Source organism: Symphalangus syndactylus, chromosome 4 (genome assembly GCF_028878055.3).
Source record: "Symphalangus syndactylus isolate Jambi chromosome 4, NHGRI_mSymSyn1-v2.1_pri, whole genome shotgun sequence".
NCBI lineage: Eukaryota > Metazoa > Chordata > Mammalia > Primates > Hylobatidae > Symphalangus > Symphalangus syndactylus.
In genome coordinates this window covers 135,373,001-135,391,289 of record NC_072426.2, presented here as the reverse complement: position 1 = coordinate 135,391,289, position 18,289 = coordinate 135,373,001, and the positions used below count along the sequence as shown (strand labels likewise).

The window sequence follows — 18,289 nt, the reverse complement described above, 5'->3', positions numbered from 1 at the left end:
AGTGCACGTCATTGATATCTTGTTTATGGTCTTTATAATTTGAGGCAATACTGAGAGTATCTCAACCCAGTCACAAGTTCTCTCTAGATTTTCTTACTGAAAATTACATAAACACAGCAAATACAATATATACAATATATACAAAATCATATACAAAATATACAATAAGAATCAACTACAATTTTAGCATTGGAATGAATAACTTCACATCAAAATATTAAACCAAAGGAGAAGTTGGTTGACTGTTGACTGACACTCTATAACTTTTCCAGGTTGTGTTTAAATATATATTCATTAGGCTACTAATAAATCTAATGACATTTCTTACCAGCATAAGAAAATTACTTTCATTTCTCCATGAATCATTGAAACATACTACTTGCCCAACCTTATTTAGTAACTTAACCATTCGAACTCTGCACTACTGCAACACTAATTGCTGTTTTGCAGTCTTATCATGCAGTCTTTTGAATCTATAACTTTGTCTATGCTATGTCCTCTAGATAGAATGCGCTTTTACACTTTGCTGTGGAGATAAACTCCTTTTTTGTTTTTTTTTTTTTTTTTTTACAATCTCATCTTTCTCTGTAAATTCTTCAGTTCCCCACCTTCTCACAGCTCACCTTCGGCTGCCCAAGTTAAGAAAGACTACATTCCTCTCTGGACTGTACTACCTAGATTTGATACATAATTCCACTATTGAATATCACATTTTATGGCATGTATCTGTGTGTGTCTCTGCCTATCCCTCCACCTGACTATTGAGTTCTGGAATTTGAAGACTCTGTTGGAAAAGTGTCCACTCTTGCAGGGGCTAAGACATTAAGGATATGTCAGTTGAGACTGCAGAATAGCTTTCTTCATGGAAGATACAATCCAGTTGGAGAAACAGACAAGGGACAAACATATATTATTCTTAGAAGTAGTGACTTTTGTGAAAAATGAAAAAAAAGTTAAGATAAATAATAATGGGGGTGCTGATTTAGATAGAATATTCAGTGAAGCCCTTGTTGAGGAGGTAAGACTGGATCAGGGACATGACTCAAATTCTAAGAAAAAGCATTTTAAATAAAAGATGATAAGATTTTGATTAAACAAAGTAGAACTGAAAATTTAGCTTTATAGTTTACTGATAATATATGTATGACTGCAAGTTTGAGTACACTTGATATAGTGGATTATGAGTGACAATATCTCTATTTTTCAGGCATTTTTTTTTCTATGCCCACAGTCTCCCTGCTATTTTCCAGGCATTTTTATAATTTAATTGCCACCACCAAAATAGATGTTTTTGATAAAGTGTTTGCATGTGTGTGTGCGCCTATATGTGTGTATGTATGTGGCTTTGGGGAGGGAAGCTCACATGTTCATGAGTATTCATGTGTCAGAAGAATAGCACAGAATAAATTTGTTGTGAGATTATTGGAAACTGGATCTACTGAGACATTCTCCTATTCTCAACTTCCATGAATTTCCAATCCACATTATTTAGTGGGTCTAATATATTTTAAAACACCCTAGTATTTTATACTTCTCCTTTATAGCACATGAGAACAAATATATGATGAATATGAGTATTCATGCAAATTATGAATATGAGTATTCATGCAAATTATCACTTTTAAAACCATTTTTAATTGGTAGCATTTGCCTGGGAAGTAATAATTACAATCAGAGAGAAGGGAAGAGTTCTGAGAAGGAAATTCAACTAGGCAGCCTGCTAAAATTAGTAAGATTTACCTCTATGTATATTTCCCACAAAATTTATATTTTTATATACTTTATTTTTATCCATTGACTATTTTCAGTGTTAGGATCTATTGACTATTATTCATAAGTTTAAAATCACCTACTCACAACCGAGCACTGAAGTATATATACATAAGGACACTTTGGTGAATTATATCATCAGTTTACTGTAGGAAGAACTATGGATAATATGGATTGATAGAAAGATTACTTTAGCTAGAACACATCACTTTTGACTACTGCAGAATTTATTTCTATCTTTTGCTAATTTGTAAATTTTATGTTTATTGAATTATTTTGGGCTTTATTCGATATACCAGTGAAAGTCTCCTATACATTTGAGTTTTCTCAAATCCCATGAGAGAAATTAACTTATTTTCAGCATTTAGCCAAGCTAAACACAGCTTGAATGTGCTTTATTGCACAAATTAGTCAAAGAAAAATCATAAATAAGTAGTGCATTTTTTCTCCTGGACTTTATAGTTTCTCAACTTATGCCACCTATTCAACTAAAGGAAATGCTATGTTTGCATAACAGGAAATTTCTTGAAAAGAAAATAACTTTCCAATATTGCTGCAATGAGACAGAAGAAACTTTCACAGGGATTTTCCTTTTAATTTTGACTTGTTTTTAAAAATAGTCATGTTAATTCTGTTAATTATCTAGAATAACATAGTCTTACTATATGTTTTTTATTAATGACTGAATGCAAACAAGTCACATGGGGATAAGGAAAAACAATAGCAAACTAGATTTTTTTCCTCATTACTCCCATATTAAAAGGGGAAAGAACCTTGCCGTATATCCACTTGATATCTTCTACTTCTTTTTTTATATAAACAAGTTATTTTTATGTATAGTGAAAAGGACTATGTATACTCTCTCAGAGTCAGAGAGCATCAGTTTAACTCTTTAGGGGACCAACTCAGTTCTATCTGCATGTGCTTCACTCTTATGTCTCTCCATGTGAAAGGAAGTCTATAGTATTCTTGGTATTGACCAGAAAGCACATGACTAGTCTCATTCATGTAACATCATATGTATATATATTAGAGTATTTGTGGGTATTATCTGTGTGAACTTTATGTCTCTCCCTTAAAAATAGTTTAAGCTTATAGTATGGAAAGGGAGGACAATTCATTGATAGTCTAATGTTTACTACCTCAATGCTGTTACTATGGAGATGATGCACTTAGCATTTGGCATTTAGGTAATTTCTTCACTTTCCAGAGAGCATTTGCTTCTCAGTGAGAAGGAAGGAATAGGTAAATTATGTTTGAAGATATTGTAGCCAGAAATTTTTAGTGTTTCATCAGGAGAAATCCATTTTCATGTTATAACATAGCCATCATCAAATGTTAATAATCATTATGTCATAAATCCAGATACTGGATAAGAAATATCCTTAATATCTCCTAGTGTGGTCACATTCAGCCCAGTTAAAAGACTAGCAACATGGTACTTTGGTGTTATTTGCTAAACTCCAGTTTGTTTAGATGCTTTAGAACCACTTATGGCTCATTTGTACAACTACTCTGTATCCCAATTTGACTGAATTTTACATTGGTTTAGTTACGTTACATTTACTTTATTTCTGTTTAAAAATATTTAAGATACCATATTGTTGACTCTTGTATTTTTTGTAAAGCCATACTTCTTCCCAGATTGTCTTTGCTAATCTTTATCATACTGTCTGCTAGAGCTTTTAGCCATCTTACATTACTGGACTGGATTTCATGAAGTATGCTGATGTAATTAATATACAGCACTTTGGAATTCTTCCAAGAAATAGAATAGTACAATGTAAAACATGTATAGTTTGCTATTATTTAGCTTCGACACATAACCAAACATATTTCTTATTTTAAGTCAAGTTCACTTTATTTGAAAATCTTTTGAAAGAATATTAAAATTAAGTTATACCTAGAAATATAAACATTCTGCTATTATGGACAAGACCTAAGTCTTCCTAATGTAAGTATGTTTTTCAAATGAATCATGTGGACAGAATAACAAAAGTTTCTGATCACTCATGAGTTCTCACATAATTAAATAATCACAATTTTCTTTGTAATGTTTTCTCATTTAAAGTAAATATTTTGAACATGAAGTTATAGTTTGTAAAATAAAATTGTGATAAATCTATATTGCCATTGTGAATAATGTAACATTAAAGTAATAAAAGCAAATTGGAACAGTTATTATTTGCAAATCCTAAATCAGTCTCTAGTGAAAGAGTTTTATACAACTTTGACAGTAATGCAGGAGTTTACCCTTAAGTTTCCTCTCACTTTGCAAATCTATTGTCATTCTTTCCAGTCCACTAATTAATTACTAGTTTCCCTTCTCCAAATTCGTGCTTCTTAAATATTTCTTGTTTATAGAATATTTAGGCACATTTGCATTGGTAATTTATAATTATATATATAAAACTGTATGGATAGAGAACTTGATTTTAGAAAACAAATACAATGAAATATAAGAACAATAAAAAGCCTATTCAACTATAGGTAAACTAAGCCTAAGATTGTTGCAAATTTATGACGACAGAGCTCAACTAGGATTGGCTCAATCATACCAAGCTGTATGTGTGATTCTTCTCACCTACTCTTGCAAAAAGCCATGCACTTAAAATCTTCTCTATCTTCTCAAACTTCAGACAAAACACTCAACTTCCACAGTTAGCCAACCACCTTTCCTTCTATTACATAAAGAGAATACATCATCAGAGATTGAATATGTTTAATTCGTCATATCAAACCTAGACACCTCCTGCATCTATGACTAAGGCTTCCTGTCCCCACCTGTTCTATTACAGAGACTGGTCTTCTTTCTATCTAAATTTTGCCCCCAGTTATATTCTATGACACCCACCCTGTCAATAACCTTATACAATCAGTCATGCTATCTCTTCTTTTTATCACAATCCTCTCAATTTCTACTATGTATCTTCCAACATTTATATATTCTCAAATCTCAGTGATATAAATAATAATGTAATATTATAAAACTAAACAAAATAAAGCAAAAAGCCAATAAACAACAAACATAATACCTCTATGGACTTTAGTTTCCAGCTACACACCATAACAGGCTTTTTATTCCTAGTCATGTTTCCATCATGTAATTTTCCCCACTTCGTACATATCTCCATCACCCTCTTCTCCTTCCTTAGATAATTTGAATTGGACTTTTAATCTCATATGAGCACCAAAAAGCGTTTTATCCAAAGTCAGTGATTCTGTCTATGTCAGTATAATGAATGGGCATTTTCTTAGACATAATTGTACTTGACCTCTCAGAATAATTCTATGCTATTGAAAATTTCCTTCCAAATAATATGTTCCTTGGGATTTCATAATACCTTGATCTTTTGATTTTTCTCCTATAATTTTTTTATGCTTCCATCCTCTTTTGTTGGTTAATTAAACTTTATATTTTTCTTATATGTTTTGCAATACTCAGTTATAGATCAGTGAGCTCTACTCTATGTTCTAATTTATAGAGTGATAATTTATGCATATGCTAGTGGCTTCAAACTTTATGTATCTGGTTGAAATACGTCCTATGAGTTTTATCTACCTACTTTGAATCCTTGGAATTATAGTCAAAGTAATTTCAAAGTCAACATGTTTAAAAATCATACTAGTGAAAATTTGAGGTTTATTATCTCTTAAGAGGCAGAGTAACACAGGGTGACACTAGGGGTATGCACAACTAGAAGAATGGAGTTACCTGTAACTAAGATGAAAAAGATGGTCAAGGAAGTAAGGGAAGGTCAGAAATTCAGTTTGAAACATTACAGGTAGGCCATGTTATTAGAAATCCAAGTAGGGATGTCAAAAGACAGTGAATATGTGAGTCTGAAGTTCAATGATGAGGTTGGTTTAGATATATAAATCCTTAGCAATAGAAGGAGACTTAAGGCTAGGAGATTAGAAAAGATTGCTAAAAGAATGAGCTATATGGAAGAAAGATAAGACTTTAATGCCTAGGGCACTAGTGCTTAGGAAAAGAGGAAGCAGTAAAGGAGACTCAATAGGGGTGGCCAGGGAACTAGAAGAAAATCTCAAGAGAATGTGGCAGTGCTGCAAGACAGGTGAAGAAGGAATAAGTACATATTTCTATCCTTCTAGCAGCTCAGACCCTTGGAGTCATCCTTGTTGACTCTTTCACAGCAAAACTTTTAATCTATCAGCAAACCTTGCTCTAAGTAGATATTCTAAATACACTGCTACCACATGGTTCTATGTTTTTGTCACAGCCCACCTGAATTACTGCAATACCTTCTTTAATGGCCTCCCTGACTTTGCCCTTGCCCTTTCAACCCATTCTCAATAGACAGCCAAAATGATTCTATTTAAATGTAATCCAGATAATATTACCCCCTGAGAAGAAATGTATATGTTTTCTCAGCTATGTCAGAGTAAAAACCAAAGTCCTACTAAATGTCCCAAGTGCTAGTCTGTCTGGCTCCTATTACCGCCCAGATTGTATTTCCTACTAAATTTCCTTCCTTCAATCTCCTTAATATTTTTGACAATGCTAAAACTCTTGTGTGTAACTCAGGACATTTGAAATTTTTTTTTTCCCCTAGGACATGTTTTTTCACATATATATATGCTTGGATCATGCTCACCTCATTCAGAATTTTATTCAAAAATCAGTTTATCCCTGTGGCTATATGTATAATTTCAGTGACTGCACTCCAACACTGTCACCTTCTGTAGCATATCTTTTCTGATTTGTAAAGCCTGCTCCATGAGGACACAATTTTTTTCTATTTTGTTCATCCCGTATAGTCTCATCACTGGGAATAGTGTCTGGCACATAAAAAGTGATCCATACGTATTTGGTGAAATAATGAATGAATAAAAGACTGACTGAACGAATGAATGAATGTTAATAGAGGAGAGGGAGGGAGAAAGAGATTCTCATTAACAAATGTCCTTTCAGAAAACTTAACCCTACTAGTTATAGAATTATGAAAAACTAATGTATTTTTAATACAAGTAATGTACATTTAAATTTTAGTTTAAGTGACCAACAGATACTCTAAATTAAACAATTAATAAAGAGCAGAACAGAATTCAAACACAGAGATTGGGCGAGTTCGGATGAGAGAATTAGAACACCAAGTTTTAAAGTCTAACAGAATTATATCATTAGGTTAGCCGATTCAATAAATACACATTTGTCATTATGCATTTTATTCTCAAATTCTAAATCGTGGATTAATTTTTGCAGCAAAATCAGTTCTTTACATTTTCCTACTCTTTTGCCAAAATATATTGGCATTCATACAATTCTGCAGTTTAGTTTATATGTCATTGTCATTTTTTTCTTAGGAACATATTTCAAAGTTATTTTCAGTGTGAGACCCTGAAACTTTCAGACAGAGTAAACTGTGCTTGCATATTAATTGAGAAGTTAGTGCACAATATCCACTTTAAAACTTGAAAGCAAGCTAATTCTTTTGGGGTTGCCTGGTAACTAATAAGGAGAATGTCAAACTGAAAGACAAGTCTGACTGGAGCAGCCTTTGAATAAATCATAGAATTGTTGTCAACTTTAGCCTTAAAAAAGTTAGATGGGGTCCAATTCTAAGTTAAACTAAAGCAAAGACAGTTGAAAAGTCTTTTGTGTTTTCTTAGTAAAATTCTCCCTTATGTTTGTGCCTAAACTTATTCCTTCACCAACAATTTATGATTAATGTAGAGCCATTGAAAGCAAATTCCGAAGGCATTATTTAATATCTGTTAGAATTAAATGGAATGGCCTAAGGCATTTGAGAAGCATGATTATTTATTATTCATTAACCATTGGTTTATTTATTTATAAATCCATATTCATACAATTTAGTGATTTCTTAGAGAATTATATGCCCACCAAGAGTTATTACTACTCCAATAAAATATTTTACATAAGGTGGGGATGGGGGCTCACTCCTCTAATCTTAGCACTTTGAGAGGCCGAAGCAGGAGGATTGCTTGAGCCCAGGAGTTCAAGACCAACCTGGGCAAAATAAAAAAGCCTCGTCTCTAGAAAAAATAAAAAAGATATTAGCCTGGCATAATGTTGTGTGCCTGTAGTTCCAGCTACTTGAGAGGCTGAGGCGGAAGGATCACTTGAGTCTGAGAGGTTGAGGCTGCTGTGAACCATGTTCATGCCATTGCACTCCAGCCTGGGCAACAGGGCAAAATGCTCTCTCAAAAAAAAATTATATGTAAATATTTTTTAAAGGTGAGAATCATGTTCCTGGGAATACATATAAAAATCATTTTGATCTTTCTATAGTGAAACTTTATATGAAACAGTTGATCACATATTTTGACCTATTTTCTGTTTTATTTCCAGCAGGAAAAAAATCAAGAAAGTTCAAGAGTCAAAGGTAAGAAGTGATTGCTTTAAGATAACAATTATATAAATTCCTAAAAGAAAGAAAAAGGAGATGTGATGCTCTTTGAATAAACAGTCAAAAATGAGAAAATAATGATAATTAAAAATATTCGCTGTGATTTTACAGCCATTTTGCACCCTTTGAGGATTCTCCAGGGCCAAAGGGTATTCTCTGTTGATGTTTTCCATCTTCATACTGTGCTCTTGAAAACATCAACTTTGTTGTTGTTGTTGTTTTTTCCCTATACTGTGGTGGTTGAACTCCTCCACCAACCATTGTCCCTACGAGTTGGTGTTGTGTCACTTCTGTGTATTGGCAAATGGACTTCCTCAAAATGTGTCTCATGGAGACCCAACTATTTAGTCACTACCATCTAGTTAATTTTCTACAAAAAGGCTAGAACATATTTATGCATTAAAAGTTGGAGATAGCTCCTAGTATGGCATAGGCCACATTATTCTAATGTTAGAAGACTCTTTTCTCTATAGTCATATTCTTAAATTTTGAAGTTTACTCATTGAGATAATAAATTACTCTGTGTAGATTGTCATCCTTCAATAAAAGGCTTCCATTAACTTGTGCTTCTGCTGATCATAATGACAGCATATCACAAACTTCTCTTTGGTTGATCCCTCTGGCGTCTCCATTCACGTGTTGGCTCTTCTTAGTCTACATTTTGGGCTTCCTTGCTCACCTTTCCCTTCCCAAAGGCATCCCAGCCCCAAGCCTGTCTATGGAGTGAAGCACAATTGTCCAGTTTTTTTCCCCTCCTTTTTGAATAGAAAGATAAGTGTCCTGTTTTTACTTTTTTCAATGTTCTAAAAAAATTAAGAAATAAATATGAAGTAGTTATTAAGCTTACATGGTCTTCTGAAATGCTGAAAGGGTAGTTACACTTCAGAGGCTCTCTAGATTGTCGATACAATCTTGCTTATTTATAACAAGTCCAAATAAAATCCTCTCTGCACATTTCTCCACAACTGACTGACTTTTACAATATATTTTTTTCCATGTTGGGTCATCTGTGTGTCTATATTGCTGAAGAATAAAAAACATGCATTTGTGTTTTTAAATGATTTTGCTAGATATATTTTGTTCAAATGAATTATGTAAGACTGTTCTTCCAGGGATTCCCAAACCATTTGTGTGCATTTTCAGCAAACTGAAGTATTGCTTGTTATTTTATATGTGAAATTATTACACTTATTTATCCTCAAAGCACTCATATTAACTCCAAGTTTTATACTATTGTGTTGAAAAGGGGAATTTTTACTTCAAGATGTGCTGTATGATGTGCATTTAAATGATATATGCATTTTAAGCATACTGAGTATGCATCTTCCTTCTCATGAAGGTTCTTCTCCAGGGTTTCAGGTTTATCTTAAATCATATTTGTATTCTGTTATAGTAAAAATAAGTGTAGTGTAGCTTTCTACTTGATACTTTATTGCCTTGGGGTATATAAATCATATCATCTGAAGTAGTAGAAATTATGTTTTTCCAACTGCTATCTAGGAATATGTTTTCTTTTATAATGCAATAACAATTTCAAGAAGATGCTTGTCACTCCTTTCACTATTATTAGGTAGCACATAGTTCAGAACTTTCACACACATTGTGGCTTTTAGACTTCTAACTTTTTTTTTTTTTTTTGAGACGGAATCTCGTTCTGTTGCCCAGGCTGGAGTGCAGTGGTGCTATCTCGTCTCACTGCAACCTCTGCCTCCTGGGTTCAAGCGATTCTCCTGCTTCAACCTCCCAAGTAGCTGGGATTACAGGCACCTGCCACCACGACCAGCTAATTTTTTTGTATTTTTAGTAGAGACAGACTTTTACCATGTTGGCCAGGATGGTCTCGATCTCTTGACCTCGTAATCCTCCCTCCTCGGCCTCCTAAAGTGCTGGGATTACAGGCGTGAGCCACGGCGCCTGGCCCTAGACTCCTGGCTTTTAAGTAAATTAGAGATACATGTTTACCTGAGGACTTGTTGCTTATCTCTACTTAGAAAAGCACTACATTTTTCTTGACTATTTATGGGAATCATCTTGAAATGTTATTTTACTAGAAATTAGGAATGACCTCCTTAAAATGTTTTCAGATGTTAATATTAAAAGATTAAAAACCCATTTTGAACCATGAAAGCTATAGCTTACTCATTGGCAGATGACAAAAATTCTGAAAATCAAATATTTTATATTCACTGATTACTAATTATTGAAATGTGAGCTATGTCCTCATTTGATATTAGTAATCAATTATCAGCTAGTAATTCTTTGAAGTTCCTGGCTATTTGTTAACTTCATTTATTCAAACACATTTATTACATTGTCAGGAGTATGTCTAGAAGTCTTATTTTCTGCATTCTGTGCCTATTTCTGCTAACGACAGCAACCCCAACGTAATGATACCAGTGCCCTGAACTTTTATTAACACATAAAACATTTGTTAAAGATAACCTTCCATAAAATTACACTGAAGATTATAACAGAAAAATGAGATAGTCCTACAGATTTGAAAGTAAGGGTCAACTACCAGGCAGCCATATTTAGTAAAGTGTTCTTCAGTAACACAACAGATAAAACATGTTAAAATATTGTACATTAAGTGCTTAAAATGCATTGAGAATTTTATAACTATTATTAGACAATGTTTTCCTTTGAGGAACATATCTAAAATAAGAAACACAATTAGTTCACCCCTAATATTTTTTACAGAAGTATTTAAATTTATGATTTCTTTATTCACTTATATTTGAGAGCAGCTCTCTAGAGTTCTCAGAGAAAATGGTAGTAGAGTTTGAGATTTCAGTAATTATTGGTTTACAAATAACTTGCAGAGTCTGTCAACTTAATAAAGTTTTTAATTTTTGAAATAATTTAAAATATTTATGACAACCATAATGATACTATCCTTTGTGGAAAGTACCTGTAGTATTGCACTCTTGCATGCTCCTCAGTATCAGCCTTACCCTTGCTCTGTAAATAAAAGGATGTTGGACTGTCCATCAACCGAAAAAGTTTAGTTGCTTTTATTGCAAAATTTTCTCCTCCTGTTTTTTCAAGTGGACACTCTTGCCTTTATGCATTCAGAAGTGATAAAAAATAAAGTATGTTTTTTTCATTTCCAGTTATATTTTGGTTAAGACTCTGCAATTAAGAGACACTGAGCTCTAAAGTTATTTTCCTAATGACCACTTCCATATAATGTATTTTAATACTTATATTTTTGTAAATATCTGTTAGGTTTCAGACATTGTATTGAGTTTTCTACATATATCATCTCATTTTAATCTTCAAATACATATTATTAAATAAGACTTAACATTCATACATGCCAGCATTTTGAGAAATCATATCCAAAGTATGTAATTCAGACCAGGCATGGTGGTTCACACCTGTAATCTCAGCAGTTTGGGAGACCAAGGCGGTTGGATCACTTGAGGTCAGGAGTTCAAGACCAGAAGACCACCCTGGCCAACATGGTGAAATCCAATCTCTACTAAAATAAATAAATAAATAAATAAAAAATCAGCCAGGTATGGTAGCGCATGCCTGTAATCAGGAGGCTAGCACAGGAGAATAGCTTGAAGCCAGAAGGAGGTTGCAGTGAGCTGAGATCATGCCCCTGCACTCCAGCCTGGGTGACAGAGCAAGAATCTGTCTCTTAAAAAAAAAAAAAAAAAAAGGAAATAATTTAGATCAATATTGCCATTTTTGTTCTTTCCTAAAATAGATCATGTTTTATTTAACAAATTACCAATTGTACGTTAGGTACATTTAGCATACTGTTATTAGTGATACTTTTTGTTATCATAAATTTTATAGATATGAATTTTATTATTTATGTGTTAGTTTCCTTTAATCATGTGGTTACAAATATTGACTCTCTTGTAAATTTACATAAATACTGTTCAGTGCTTCATAACTTTAAGAAAAAAAATCAATGATGATAAACACGTCACGATAGTGTTCTAAGAAAGTATCTAGGACTTTTGCCAGGTTGTTTACTAATTACTTATCTTTGAGAAGTGACTCAACCTCCTTGATATGATTTATCTTTTTTGGTAAAAATTAGCACAACATATCCATCGTATTAAAAGTCCTTTACATATAAGATATTCTAAGGCTTATGATTTTACAAGGACATTAAACAATGGTATTATAAACATTTATCATTCAAAACTCTATAATCCTCTATAAGCTCAATGAGACAAGTATTATGTCATATATATTGGTGTACATGAAAAGGGGAAGCCACACAGTTGTTCTTCCTATAAAGCAAATGTTCTTATATATATGTAACCATAGGAAAATATTATGTTAAGGCTATATCTAATGAAATTAAAAGTGTGCATTTGGGACAATAAATGTATTATGGCGCCTGCAGTCTACACTCTCTCTCTCTCTCTCTTTCTCTCTCATGTACATATACACTATGTTTATGTTTATTTTTATGCAACCATGTGTTCAGATTCTTCTTTATTTTCTTTATTATATATTGGCACCTCAGAGCACTGAAAATCGCCTAATGTATCCAGGGACATGTATTTATATCAATCAAGTCAGAGGGGTGTTGCTGTGAGAATAGAAATAGTGCACTCCAAATCTAGAATGCCTGAATATTCAGAGCTCTTTCTAGTAGATTAATCTCACAGTTTCTGAGGTTGGTTCACTACTTCAAGGTCAGGTAGCCAGTCAGAAATGGTGAATAGATAGAAATGGGCCTTCAGTTTCTTAGTACTGAAAGCCATTAGCTATATTACATTGACTGATTAAAATGTCTTGTAAAACTGAAAGATGGCAATTCATGTATTTTAGCCCTATATGAGACTTTCCAAATTATTGCATGTCTTTATATTTACAAAATACAGTATAGCCAGTAGCATAAGTAATACCTGAAATGGAGTTTATTACAATTTCATGAAATGCATAGTCACTATATTTTTAGTGAACTGCAATACATGCTTTATTTATTTAGACAAAGTCTCACTCTGTTGCCCGCGCTAGAGTGCAGTGGCAAGATCTCGGCTCACTGCAACCTCTGCCTCCTGGGTTCAAGCGATTCTCTTGCCTGAGTCTCCTGAGTAGCTGGGATTACAAATGCCATGCCAGCACCCCTGGCTAATTTTTGTATTTTTAGTAGAGACGGGGTTTTGCCATGTTGGCCAGGATGGTCTCGAACTCCTGACCTCCGGTGATCTGCTTTCCTCACCTTCCCAAAGTGCTGGGATTACAAGCATTAGCCACTGCACCTGGCCAATACATGCATTATTATGAATGTTATGTTTGTTAATTTTTAGTCCAAAAAGTTATTTTTGAAGTTAATCGTTGTTTGTAAGATTTATGAAAATTAAGTATTTTTGTCTATTATAGTCAATACTTATAATCCTCAAGTACCTAGAAGACAAGAAAACTTACTCCTTGAAAATATCAATCAAGAGATTCATGATTTATTTTCTTGGTTGTTTTTAGCAAGCAGTAGTGCTGAATAAACATCAGACAAGTTTATTTATGGTAGACTTGTAATAATAATTCTTAAAAAATAATTAAGTGTTGTAAAAGAATGTGAGAGGACAACAAATGGTTTATACTATAATTTTTATGTCATAGCAATTGCATTATATGAGAACAATTCTATTTTCTCGGATTTATTTTATTAAAAATCAATTTTCAAAATTAAATGTGGGCAGAATGCATTCTCATGAGTAAGTATTGCTTACCTCACAGCAAAATATCAGTGTCACATATGCATAACTCGATAGTAGGTGATTAACTGGCAACTCTTTAATTACCAATAAGAGAATCTAAAATATTTCAAAACACTTAACTTTATACTTAACGATACAAATGCAAATTGTTGACTAATAAATCAATTAAAAATGTAATTCTCAATTCTAATGAGCTCATTGAAAGATTGTCTGATTTCATTAGCTGACATCTGTTCCATTTATGATCTTTACTATTTAAAAAATATGTCATGTCTTTATGTGAGTGAGATTTATGTTTTTGTGATAATGCAAGTTTTTGAAGTAAAAATAGTAAAATTGAGTACAAATTCTGAAAGCCATTACATACATAAGATAATAATTGGTACTTTGACAAACATTCAAAATTATAATTTCAGTTCCAATAAACAATTCTATAAAACCATGAATAATTAGCAGTTGTTCAAAATTAATAATTCTATAAAACAATAACCAATTCTATAAAAGAAAATTAAGTAAATTTTAACCTATTCACTATAAATAATCTAAATGATGCTATCAAATACCTCTTTAAGTTGCTTTCAAGTAGTATAGATCTCAATGTAAGTAATAACTTTTTCTAGGTATAAGGGTAGTATTTAGTCTCCATCCTTTAAAAGACTCATTGAAATAAGTTGTTACAATTTAAAATGATCTTGATGGATGTCCTTCTGCCACAGGAAGCAGGGAGAAGAACATCCTTCTCTATCTAATAATCCCATTTTCATCAACCAGAAGAGTTTTCAAAAAGTAACTGGTCAGTTTCTTATTCATTCTAAGAAGGGCTCAATTCATGTTATGCCAAACACATAATCTTTCTCTCCCCATTTTGCGTATATCCTCTAGTTTTCAAAAGGTTACCACCAATAAATTTTCTTATCCAATGGATCATTTGTCTGGGTTTCAGGGTGATTTATTTTGCAGCTCATTTTGCCCACCAGAAGACAGTGCTATTAAAAAGATATCAACACATTAGCGATGTTGGGGGAAACAACACAGAATAAGTTGATTTAGGTTTTTTTCTATTAATAATAAATAATGAATTTGTTGAAATCTGCGTTGGATGTAAAATGAATGGTATTCAGACGCTTAAGTAGGCTTTTATTTGCATAAACCAATATTGTCTTAACTTACACACTAACATCTCAATATTGTTCTTTCTTTCAATCACCAAAACAAGATTTCTTGATTCTAGACTTAACAGAGAGCTAAATGCTTTCTAGTGGAAGTTTTGAAAAAAATACATATAAGCTCACGCCTATAATCCCAGCACTTTGGGAAGCCAAGGCAGGTGGATCACTTGAGGTCAGGAGTTTCCAAACAGCCTGGCCAGCATGGTGAAACTCCGTCTCTACTAAAAATACAAAAATTAACTAAGCATGGTGGTGGGCGCCTGTAATTCCAGCTACTCAGGAGGCTGAGACAGTAGAATCGCTTGAACCCAGGAGAAGTAGGTTGCAGTGGCCGAGATCGCGCCACTGCACTCCAGCTTGGGCGACAAGAGGAAAACTCCGTCTCAAAAAAACAAAAACAAAAACAAAAACAAAAACAAAAAAATAGAAAATAAGTAAGCTGTCTCCTGAAATAATTGAATGTAATGTTTGAAGAAATATCAAGTAATATTAACCAAAATGTGTTTGATGGCTTCATTTCTTTAGCTTAAAGGAATAACTTCACTTACCTAGAATGGCTGGCCTTTATGAAAGAGCAGCTCTTGAAATGTTCATATGAATATTGCATTTTTTTCTTACAAAAATCCCCGTTTTATTTGCCAATAAAAATTATACATTCTATCACATTTCCTTTTTTTTTTTTTTTTTGCTTTGTCTGTCCAGACACTATAAACATGAAATTTGGCTTTATTAAAGAGTATATTTGCTTGGATTTTTTAGAATATCCTTCTTGTCTAAGAACTTAGCATTTAGGTAAGTGCATTTTAAGTATTTTTATGTTATTTGAAATATTTTTAGTATTATTAATGTAAAAATTTCATATAAAAAGGTTTGCAATTCTGTAAGTGGTATTATACTCAATGACTTCTATGATACTAAGTAGATAGATGGGTTTTTTGTTGTTTAAATATGATACACTAGAGTTTGATCTATTATGCCAAAAAACAAATAATAGCCCTTTTAAATAATTACAAGATATATTTCACAGTTGCAGCTCATTATATGGGTAATAACTTTTTTGAATTACTTAGATAATAAGTAATAATATCATTCTACTAAAATTTATGTTATTGTTTCTTAAATTATTGGTGCATGGAATCATTATCCACAGGACACTTGAAATGAGTGGAAATTCTGCTCAAATGTGCTCTGTGCTATTGAAAAATTTTTACATAATCCTTTATCCCAGAATTTAGACTCTGAACACTAGACTCAATTATTTATCCCCCACTTAAGATTTCTTAATCTCCCTTTCTAACCTGTAATATAAATATAATATGCCACAAAGTGCTGTTTGAAGTATTAAATGAAGTTAACTATATAACCCTTTTGAGTAAAATGCAAAAAATCATGTTTTAAGTATATCCATGGTAGAAACATATTTATCAAAAAGCCTCAATTTCATATAATGTTAAAATTAGAGTTCAAGAAGTGTTGACTTCTATGTCGAATCATTATTTTACAAAGTTATAAGTTGCAATTCACATGTTTTCCAAACTTGAAGATACCTGAGCTACTGATATTAAGTATCCTCTAGTTGTCCTGTCATATTTATTTTTAGACTAACACTATTCTTATCTTGTTTTTACCATGATGCATGGAGTACCATAATGAAAAAAAATACAGTAGACAGTACTTTGACCATAAATATATATAAAAGACATTTTCCTTATTTGGGGGGAAATAAAGCATTATTCTCTCAGAGTATGAATTTGATGTTATAATAATGGCATATATTTAAATTTAGGGCCAAGTTGCAGTGGCTCATGCTTATAATCCCAGTTGTTTTGGGAGGCTGGAGGATTGTTTGAGGTCAGGAGTTCAACACCAGCCTGAAAAGCATAGTGAGACCCTGCCTCTACAAAAAAAAAAAAAAAAAAAAAAAAAAAAAAAATAGCCTAGCATGGTGGCAGGTGTGTAATTTAATCCCTCCAGAGGCTGAGATTGGAGGATCCCTTGAGTTAAAGGCTGCAGTAACTATGATCATGCCACTGCATTCTAGCCTGGGTAATAGAATGCGACCCTGTCTCTAAAATAAATAAATGATAAATAAATAAAGGAATTTATCTGAAATTCTTAAAAAAACAAGAAACAAACTTAATTACTTAAACTATTGATTGTAGTTAACTACTGCTACATTTAGAAACAACTGCTGTGTGCCCAAAATTTTGTGGTAGTGTTAGCTTGCCAGAAGAATTCAGAAAAAGAAAAGATAATGATAAGCTCAGCTGCATCAGATAATGAAGGTTACTTAAACAAATATATATTAATTTAAATATTAGAAACAGTGTTAGGTGCCAGGGAAATAAAAAGTAAAGACAAAATATCTGTCAGGTCCTCTCCAAGTGCTTTCCAATTTCTGTGTTATTTTATAAAACCCTCAGAAGAATTGCATATATTCACAAGAAGGTAAATATTGATCATCTATGTATCATCTAAAAATGACAATTGTTACCATTTTGGTATATGTGAATTCAGAATATTTTTACATATGGAAGTATATTTGTGAAAAACTTCCAGTATTGCTTCAGAAGTGTTAGTGAATATCCTTTTTAAAATAAAGTTTGCATATGCTCTGTGGTGGATTCTGTGAAATGGTTCATTTAAAAACCATTTCAAACACAAAATGGCATGCTTTCCTTTTTATAGACTTTTGTACAGGGCCTAGCAAATCAAAAGCTACATTTCCCAGATCCCTTTGCAGTTAGCCTTCTAGATTTGCTTGATGTTTCTCCTATCAGATTCGTGCAAGCAGGGCCTTTTATGGAATGACTTACTGAAATGCCAGCCCATTTTTGTGGGATACCCATTTTCCTTTCACAGATAATGGCAAAGGCAGTGTGGCTCTGAAGCCCGAAGCCAGAAGGTAGGGGAAAAGTCTTCCTCTATGGCTAATTCCGATAATACAGAGGCAGCAAATCCTTTGATGTCCCAGTTTTATGATGGACCTTTAAAAGCTGTTTCTAACAGCTCACTACACAAACCTTTTCTTCAATCCTATCAGCTATTTTCTATATCCCTTAATAAATCTCTTTTACTTAAATTAAGTACTGCAGATTCTATAGTCTGGGACAAAGATCTTTGATCAATGTGTCAGTTCATTCTAGAACTAAGAACAACTAGGGATCTGGTATGGAAATGTAAAGTACCAAGGTATGATCAGAGATTGATAAGACTGATAATTTGTTCTTTCGGGAAGATTCTGGGAAGCAAACTCATCTGC

At 32.8% G+C, this 18,289-nt stretch overlaps 1 protein-coding gene across 4 annotated transcripts in view; it reads left to right on the top strand.

Moving 5' to 3' along the window:
* Positions 1–18,289, top strand: part of FSTL5 (follistatin like 5) — a 783,576-nt gene that overhangs the window by 119,633 nt on the left and 645,654 nt on the right. For 2 of the 4 annotated variants that reach the window (XM_055276294.2, XM_055276292.2), the window contains exon 3: positions 8,111–8,141. In XM_055276294.2, coding sequence (XP_055132269.1) covers positions 8,111–8,141 — 31 coding nt within the window. Of the gene's footprint in view, positions 1–8,107; positions 8,142–18,289 lie in introns of all 4 variants that reach the window. The other 2 variants (XM_055276293.2, XM_055276291.2) reach the window with 1 other exon arrangement.